At 39.3% G+C, this 9,784-nt stretch overlaps 1 protein-coding gene across 2 annotated transcripts in view; it reads right to left on the reverse strand.

Annotated features, from left to right (window-relative positions):
• The window catches only part of HGFAC (HGF activator), a 51,760-nt gene that overhangs the window by 18,199 nt on the left and 23,777 nt on the right, over positions 1–9,784 (reverse strand). For both annotated transcript variants that reach the window (XM_074276648.1, XM_074276650.1), the window contains 3 exons: positions 5,959–6,081; positions 4,714–4,845; positions 881–991 (listed from right to left, as the gene is read on the reverse strand). In XM_074276648.1, the coding sequence (XP_074132749.1) occupies positions 881–991; positions 4,714–4,845; positions 5,959–6,081 (366 nt within the window). The remainder of the gene's footprint in view (positions 1–880; positions 992–4,713; positions 4,846–5,958; positions 6,082–9,784) is intronic.

Genomic DNA, 9,784 nt, shown 5'->3' on the forward strand with positions numbered 1-9,784 from the left:
TCTAATGTCCTATGGCCTATCTTCTCTTCCAGCTGTTATTCTATTTTCCATATTCCCTCTCAGGTCTGATAACCTATAATCTATATTCTAAGTTTCTTTCTGGTTCTGATGTTCTAGGTCCTATTATCCCTTCCAGTTTTCATGTCCTGTGTTCTAAGCCCTCTTTAAGTTCTGATATTCTATTTTCTATGTTCTAAGTTCCCTTCTGGCTCTGATGTTCTAGGTCCTATTATTCCTTCCAGTTCTCATGTCCTATGTTCTAAGTCCTCTTTAAGTTCTGATATTCTATTTTCTATGTTCTAAGTTCCCTTCTGGCTCTGATGTTCTAGGTCCTATTATTCCTTCCAGTTTTCATGTCCTGTGTTCTAAGTCCTCTTTAAGTTCTGATATTCTATTTTCTATGTTCTTAAGTTCCCTTCTGGCTCTCATGTTCTAAGTCCTATTATCCCTTCCAGTTTTCATGTCCAATGTTCTAAGTCTTCATCCAGTTCTGATATTCTATTTTCCAGCTCTGATAGCCAATATTCTATGTTCTAAGTTCCCTTCTGGCTCTAATGTTCTAGGTCCTATTATCCCTTCCAGTTCTCATGTCCTATGTTCTAAGTCTGCATCCAGTTCTGATATTCTATTTTCCATGCTCCAAAGTACCTCTGAGCTCTTATGATGGTCTGTGTTCTAAGTTCCCTTCTGTCTCAGACATTCTCTGTTCTCTGGTCCCTTTCAGTTCTACTGCCCTATGTTCTAAGGCTTCTTTCAGCTCTGACATTCCATGGCTTAGTTCTCAAGCCCCTCACAGTGCTGACTTCTATGTTCTATAGTCCATTCAATCTTGAACGTTCTATGAAGGGTAGACAATTCTTAGGCTGGCACCTTGACTTACCAATGTTACAGTATTTCCCTGCATAGAGCCCTTCACAAGCACAGATGGTCTTCCCAGTGGAGACAATCATTCTACAGGCACTGTCATGGAGGCATGGGTTATTCACACAAGCTGCAGGTAAGAGTGGGTGAAAGACCAATTAGACAGAGCAGGAATCCCTTGAACTCCCCTAGGATTTCTTTTTTTTTCTGTTCTATTTTTCTCTATTCTAAGATTCTTGATAAGGCTACAGGATAGACCCATTGATAGGAGCCTTTCTCACCTCCCACTCAGTCCCTTGGTGCTGCTTTCTCCCCCCTCACTTCCCCTCCACTTCCCTGGCTTGTACAGGTACCACTCCCATCCCTCCTACACACAAACAAATGTCTGTTAGAATCCTTCCATTTCTTCAATGTCCATGTTAGCTTCCCCAACCCCTCAATTTCCGAGGATCCCTCTTTCCTTAAAATCTCTTCTGCCAGTCTGTATAAACTGCAATTGAATATGTACCATATTGTAACCGGGATTATATTCATTTTTACATGTGTCTTTCCAGTAGATAATGAACCCTTTAAAGGGAGGAACTTGGCCATTTTTCATTTATGTGTCCCTAGCCCAGAGCATAGTCCCTTAAAAATATTTCTTGAATGGATGATCCACGGCAACAGATTATCTACCTTATTGGAAAAGCATTACCAATGTGGGGAAAAGTCACCCCTTCCTAAATATGCTTCTCAGTCTGGGAAAAGGCCTGAAAGTCCACCACTAGAACTTCATTCGTTGGGCTCAGCATTGTCCTTTCCAGACTTTCTTGTTCCAAGCCCTCCCTTGACCACAGAAAAGTCACTTTCCATCATTGATGTGTTACTATGGATTAATTTATCAGATTGTTTAGATCAAGGTATTAGGGGAAATATTTGTGGCAGAAAAGGGAAAGGATGGGATCATTTTGAGATACAGGGAATTTGAAAGTTGAATCCCAACATGATAAAGAGAAAGGGCCAATGTCTTTGGAGCAAGAAAATAAGGGTTCCTGTTCCAGTCCCCTTTATGGGGAAGTAGGAAGTCCAGGAGAACACAGTAAATTTCCAGGAGCCAGTGGGACTGAGAGAAGAAAGATAAACACAGAGAGAATGTTATAAGGGCTCCAGGTTAAAGAGGTTTCTTTCTATGGGAAGGACTGAGTGCCTGGTGATTGATTAGGATGTAAAATCAATGTTCATTAAAATCTCAGATAGGCCAGACAGAGACAAGGCTGTGGTTATGCATAAAGAAAGTAGATGAGAAAGGAAGTGGTACAGAATTGAGTCTTTCCAGTCTTCTTCAGCCACCCTAGCTCTTGTCATTTGCATAGAAAACTGGAGCATTAGAAGGAAAAATAAAAGTATTTTTCTCATCATAGTTTTACCCATTTCCTTTTCCATTTAAGGAGGTACAGTGCTGGAGATATGTGTCTCAGCCCAGTGGAATGAGAAGAATTAAAAGCTAGATTGAATTTCTATTATCTTTTTTTGTATCCCTAGTATTTAGCACAGCATCTAACACATAGTAAGTCAGTGCCTAGTAAGTGTGCAGTGACTGACTGAGGACTGTTATAGCTGAACTAAGGACTCATAGGGGATAGGAAAAAGGGTAACTCAAGAGTTCAAAAAACAGAAATTATCTAAGTCTGAGCATCTTCTCTTTTCTGTGAGCATCCCACCACAGAAAGCTATAGTTCACTTGCTGAGTGAAGTGAGAAGAACCAGGAGAACATTGTGCACAGTAACAGTAAGATCATGTGATGATCAACTATGACAGACTTGGTTCTTCTCAGCAGCACAGTGATCCAAACCGTTACAGTAGACTTGGGATGGAAAATGCCATCTGCATCTAGAGAGGGAACTGTGGAGACTGAATGCCTACTGAAGCATCCTGTTTTTACCTTTTTTGTTTGCTTTTTCTTTCTTATGCTTTTTCCCTTTCATTTTGATCCTTCTTTCACAACATGACTAACATGGAAATATATTTAAAATGACTGTACATGTATAACCTATATCAGATTGGGGAAGAAGGAAAAAATTGGAACTCAAAATCTTACCAAAATAAATGTTGAAAACTCTCTTTACATATAATTGGAAAAATAAAATACTATTGAGTACTCCCTTCAGGAGACATGTTAATTAATCACAAAATTCCCCAGTGGATGGAAGACAAAGTGGTTGATGGTCCTGAAAATAGCGGCATCTCTGCTGCAGACAATAGCTGAGCTGGAGCCCTTCCCTGCAGAAGCTTACTTAATCACAACACATCCCAGTGGATGCAGGATGATGGCTGAATGGTCTTATTGGAAAAACTTCTTACATCCCTTTCCATCTGCAGCTTTGCTTGCCTTGGATACCCCACAGAACATGAGACTCCTTAGTGGCCCCCTCCCATTTTCCAGTTATTCCATTAGATTATAAGCTCCTTACTGTTTTGTTTTGTTTTGTTTTTCTCTCCAGGTTATTTTTACCTTCCGAATCCAATTCTTCCTTTGCAACAACAACAACAACAAAATTCGGTTCTGCACATATATATTGTACCTAGGATATACTATAACATATTTAATATGTATGGGAATGCCTGCCATCTAGGGGAGGGGATGGAGGGAAGGAGGGGAAAAACTCAGAACAGAAGGGAGGACAAGGGATAATGTTGTAAAAAAAAATTACCTATGCATATGTACTGTCAAAGAAAATGTTATAATTATAAAAATTAATAAAAAAAATTTCTAAATTATAAGCTCCTTGCGGACAGGCCTTGCCTTTGTCTTTGTATCTCTGGTGCTTAAAACAGTACCTGGTATATTGTATTGGATCAATCTAATCAATAGACCCCGAAGGCAGCTGAATCTCTTTAAAGAAAACGAAGGCCAACAAGGAAGAGTTGCCATGTAATATTTGCCAGGGAGCAGCAGAGAAGTGGCATCTCACTGGAATTGGGCACATCAGAAAGCAGCATTCGAGGCATAAATCATTCCTCCCCACATATGCTTTGGTCCCTCGTCTCCTTCACTTGCATATGCACCAGGCATCATCCCATGCCTGTCCACACTTCTTAATTGTGCATGTATTTTGGGGATAGAAGGATCAAAGGTTGATAGAAGAAATTTTCTGCTGTTATTTTTATTGCCATATTCTTTTGTTAAATTCCTTTACTTTGAACTAACTCTATCCCTGTGCTGACTAGTAAAAGTAAACACATTCATAGGACTTCTTGAGGTATTGCTCTGACTCACAAAGCGTCTAGAATCCTGGGTATCTCCCTGGAGGCTCTGGGGAAGGAGGGGGAACAACATAATAAGGATTCTGTTTTACATTACTCTTCTATTTTACCCAATTAAGCTATTTACTGAGATAATGATGTTGAAATAGAAGTGTTGGATTCACAGAATTCTGTGAATGGAAGAACAAGATTTGCCATTTTAAGTAAAGATGATCAAGAGGCTTGTGTCTCTGCAGCCAGGATTGAAGTCTCAGTCCTGGGCTCCAGATCTAGGACTCTCCCAGGAGGAACGAGTGGCCATCAGCATAAGCCTGATTCACACCAGCACTACATCAGGCAGCTAGGTGGGCTTGCCCCCAGTGCCACCTAGTGGCTGCATCCTAAAATCCTTTCTAGCTGTTGGAAGTATTAACTCCATCTCTACTGTGCTCTGTTTTCTAAAGTCCTGATCGTTCTAACATTTTATGGTGTTTCCCACCCTTTTGTTTCTGTGGTCCATTTGGGTCACCCTCCCACTATTTATCCCCCAACAACAACAGCCCCCTCCCTCTCACATTGGCTCAGTTCCACATTGGGGGAGGAACGGGAGGATGGGGGAACCAGGCTACCTGTATATCGGATCTTCTCACACTCAATATGGCCCTTGGAGCAATTGCACCATTCTACAACCCCCTGATGGATGCGAGCCCAGCTTTCATCAATGTCAAAGTACTCGTAACGGGTTTCATCAAAGCATTTCTCTGTTCAGGAGGAGAAAGACATAAAGTTATGAGCAAAAATAAGCCAGATTATTTTATATCCTAACAGCATGGACCTTTATTTTTTCCTCTTGCTCGACCCCTTCCCCAGAAAAAGCAGAAGCTAATCACGTCAGTGAGCATACCATTGAAGGAGAGTAAAAACAAATCAACCCAGCAGTCAAATTCAGACAATTTATTTCTCTTAGTCAAAATCATCACTTTCTAGCATTAGAGCCAAAAGGGACTTCTGAGTTTGCATAGTCCAAATCTCTTGTTTTAGATCTCAGAAAGACAATGATAACAACAAAAATAAATGTTTGTTAGAAAGTTCTGCACTGAAAAGAGGTAGCAGGCATCTGACTCTAGTCTATGATTTTAGAGAGGTATAAGAGTCCCAAAGAGATTTCTTTCTATCTAGAATCTGATCCTAGGATCAAGGTATAATGTACTTTTTAAAGGTAAGACAATAATAATAGATGTCATTTCTATAGGAAGTGGACAACATGTTTTACATGTTACCTTACTCGATCTTCACAATCACAAGCTATTAGTAACCCATTTTGCAGGTGGAAAAACTGAGCCTGAGAGGGTTATATAAAGTATCTGAGGCAGATTTTAAACTCAGGAATCCCCAGGTCCCATGTCAGTGCTTTAACTGCCAAATCATCCAGATAACCAAAATGTTACTTATTTTAAGAGTTGGCACAAATATAAAGATGTCATAATTATTTGATTGAGCTCCTTCTACCAGAATTATCTCCTGCATGAGCCAAAGAGACAGAGTTATTTCTCTGCTCTAGGTTAAGACTATAAATTGCCAATTACACTGGTATTCAATGGTGTCGGGGGGCCCTCACAAAATGTAGTTACAGATATGGACCAAAAAACCCTCTCAATTCCCCAAATTAAAATAAGAATATATGGGGAAACTGAGGCACAGGAAGTATGCAGCTAATAAGAGTCATGACTTATATTTCTTTTGCAATCTAGTACTTTGTTGAACTGATCTGCTTCTAGCATCTGAGATCGAGCATCTTCTCTTTTGCCCACTCATCATTTCCAGGTGCCCAAGTTGTTCTTTGGGGCTGGGAGGGAGAGGAAGGGGCTCCTTACCCATTTCGCAGTCCTTGCCAGTGAATTCCTCAGGGCAGGCACAGTGATAGGAAGTAGCATCTTGGGAGTTGGAGCAGGACCCTCCATTTCTGCAAGGGCTGGAGGCACAGTAATCCAGGCTGCCTGCAAGACATAGGGATGTCTCTCCTAAGTCTCACTCCTCCTTCTTTCAGACATTGCCTATCAACTGGAAATTCGGCTGATTTCTGGCTAGACAGGATGCTCTGTTCTGCAGAAAACTCTTCTTTAAGACCTGGTTTGTTGGAGCACAAGGATGGGGGGAGTTGCTTCTTTGTGAGATGGGAGAAATAGCTTCATAGACTAGCATTAGAATGGACCTGGTGATCATTCAATTCCTTCTACTTCAGTAGACTATAAGATCCTTAAAGGCAGTGGAAATTCCATCTCTTTCTTTGTAAGGACACTTTCTAGGGATACCTAGGCAAAAGGAGCTGAGCAAAAAGGAAGTACTTAATAAAGACTTATCGAATTGACTTAAATTTTACAGAGGAAATTGGGGTAGGAAATGACTTGTTCAGGATCACATATCTTATAACTTAAACCAGAACTCAAACCCATTTTCATGCTCTTCCCATTACACTGTGGTTCTCTGACCTGAAACATCTCACCTTTACTCACCTTCTGCAATGGAAGAAAATCCAACATTAGCATTTTTATTTTCACATTCTCTCCCTCCACCCCCTCCTTATCCAATCAAGAAGACAAGAAACGTGATAATCCTTTTAAATTTTTATAAAATCTATTTTTTGCATTAGCCACATTCTTAAAAAAAGAAAATGAAAAGAAAAAATGTGCTTCAATCTGTAGAGTCCATCAACTCTATCTGGAGGTGGATAGCATTTTACATCAAAAGTATATTGGAGTTGTAGTGACTCATATTGATTGGAGTTACCAAGTTTTTCACAGGTGTGTGAAATAGAGAGATAAGGTGACGAACTTACAAAAATATGTGAATTCTTTTTCTGTATTTTATTTTCATTATTTCTGTGTTTTCCTAAGACCTGTATAACATGTGCAGGCCCATATTTACTTGAGCCTTGGCCATCTATAAACATTTACTTAACCTGAGCTGATGACATTTATCAGTACTTGACATGTATCGATATTTAGTCTATTACCTTGACCACTATCTGCTTGATTAAGCCTGAAGGCCTGATTTTCTGTTTCCTAGAAATCAGGAGATTTTGGGAAAACAGAAACCTTCCATTCCAATCTCTCCGGATAGCAACAACCAATTAGATGCCTTCCCCTCCCCTTCTAGATGCTCTCTTACTTTGATGTAATCTCTTGTATAAAAGCTGTGTATCTTTACTACTTCTTTAGCCCTCCTACCAAGAGCTTTCTCTTTCTTATCTCGTGATGGGTCGGCTCATCCTCTGGAGGTTTTCAATAAACAACTTTTCTGTTTCTTTACTGAATGATCTCTGAGTAGTCATTTTGGGTAAGGGTCTTCTACATCCTTCACACATCTTTACAATATTGTAGAAACAAAAGTTTATGAGTTTGGGGTTTTTTTGTTTGTTTTTTAACTGATAACTACAATTCCATCTACCTAGTTTCCTTTGTAATTCTATGTATTTTATTTTATTTAGTTTAATAAATAAAATATTTAATTTAAACTTTTTTTCCCTGAGGCAATTGGGGTTAAGTGACTTGCCCAGGATCACACAGCTCTAGGAAGTGTTACATGTCTAAGGTCAGATTTGAACTCAGGTCCTCCTGACTTCAGGGCTGGGGCTCTATCCACTGCTCCATCTAGCTGCCTCTAAATTTAAACTATATAAATTACTTTAAAACTATTATTATGGGAAGGGCTGCACAGAAAAAGTCAAGAACTTCTATACTACCAAACCAGAAAAACACTGTACACAATAATAACAATATTGTGCAATGATCAATCATGAATGACCAATACCAAGACCTAAGACAATTCCAAAGCATCCTGATGAGGATGTTGTTCATATCCAGGGAACGAACAGATAGAATTTGAATGCAGATCAAAGCATACCATTTTTTTCATTTTATTTATTTTTTTCATGAGTTGGGTGTTTTTTTGTGGGGGTCATTGATCTGTGCCTTCTTTCACAATATAACTAGTATAGAAATGTTTTACATGGTTATATATGTACAACCTATATCAAACTTCTCATCATCTTGGGGGGAGAGGGAGATAATTTAGAACTCAGAATTTTAGAAAATGAATGTTTAAAATGTCTTTACATATAATTGAAAAAAATAAAATAGTATTAAAAAAAAACTTCTACTTTAAAGTATATTACATGAGGAGTATAATCATACTGTCCCACTCAACACCTCAATATTGGGTGACTTGTTTCCAAGGGAAAAGTGATGATATCTAGTTGAGAGCTTTGAGCACTGGTGGAGAGAAGAGCCAATGTGTGGGAGAACAATGACTATAGGAGCCACCAAGTACAAGCTTCCCCTAAATAGTAACATTTTTGCTGGAGCCTGGACCAACGGAGAGACAAGGGAGTCTAGATTGGGGGGCTGTCTAACACCATCTTTACCAGCTAAAGCATGGATACATAAGTACATAAGAAAAAGAGAGAACTGTTCAAAAGAGGTAGTAAATTTTTTGTTCCTGTTGACCTTTAAATGAAGGCAGAACACTATAAGTGTAACCTGTCACCCGGATCCCAGACTATTAGTTTACACAGAACAAGTTCAATATAAGAACTGATTCGTCCCAGAACATTTTCTCTTTAGCTCTTGTGTTTCCACCAAATTTCCACTCGGAAATGTCAGACTATAGATGGAATATGACTATGACTATGACTTCCTATATATGATTAAGTGGGTCTCCTTTTCCTGTACAAGCATTTGAGTTAACAACAGATATATTGGGTAAGGACAGCCTATATTCTATGCTAATGCAGAAAACAAATACAATGATCCATAAACAAATGATACAATCCTCCTCCCTCTCTAGCAAGTCCCGCTTTCCCCCAAGATCCTAAAATTCTCCAAACTCTTAGCATTTGAAGAGAAAAAAACTTGATATTGCAATAAACCACCATTCTGATGGGAAGACTCACTATCCCCCCATAGGGCATCCCAATTTAGGATGTTACCCCAATAATTTGAATTCCTACCCATCTTCTCCCTCCCTTTCTCTCGGACAAGAGACCTTGGGTAGCTAGACAAGCAGTGCCCCGACACTCTGTGAGTACTACTTTCTCCCCTGGAGACCCTAAAAGGGAAACAGAACCTTCTTCCTGGAGCTTAATCAAGAACTTTCTCCACTTGAGTTAACTGTACTGTCTGAATAACTCAAGGTAACAGGGTAGGACAATGGTCAGATCTTTCACATTGTTAGGGTAAACTGCCTGCTGCCTCTCCATCTTCAGGAGTCAGTTATGTGATCCTCTTCTCTCTCCAAGAGGCTGGTACTGTGTAAGAAGCTTCCTTTCAATTCAAAGTTTTAAAAATGAATGTTAAAATTTGTTTTTACATGTAACCGAGAAAAAAAAGAAAATATGAAATTTTTTTTCTTTCTCTGGCTAGAAGGCTGGATTCTGGGATTTGGACTGTCCAGGTTCTCCAATGTCTTATTCCTAGAAGGCTCTCCATGGCTGATAAATTATTGAGAGCATTTCTACCTCTCTTCTTTTAGTATTCTAAAATTATCCTGCTTTCTGACATTTCTTGGATTAAAAGACTTCCATATCCAGGATTTGGGTAAAGGATGATCCATCAGCCTCACAGGAGCGTACAAAGGCCAAAATCTACTCTCTGGTGTCTTATGTTTCCTCAGAAAAAAAAAAAAATACAAGATCGGAATTCC

Source organism: Sminthopsis crassicaudata, chromosome 6 (genome assembly GCF_048593235.1).
Source record: "Sminthopsis crassicaudata isolate SCR6 chromosome 6, ASM4859323v1, whole genome shotgun sequence".
Classification (NCBI taxonomy): Eukaryota; Metazoa; Chordata; class Mammalia; order Dasyuromorphia; family Dasyuridae; genus Sminthopsis; species Sminthopsis crassicaudata.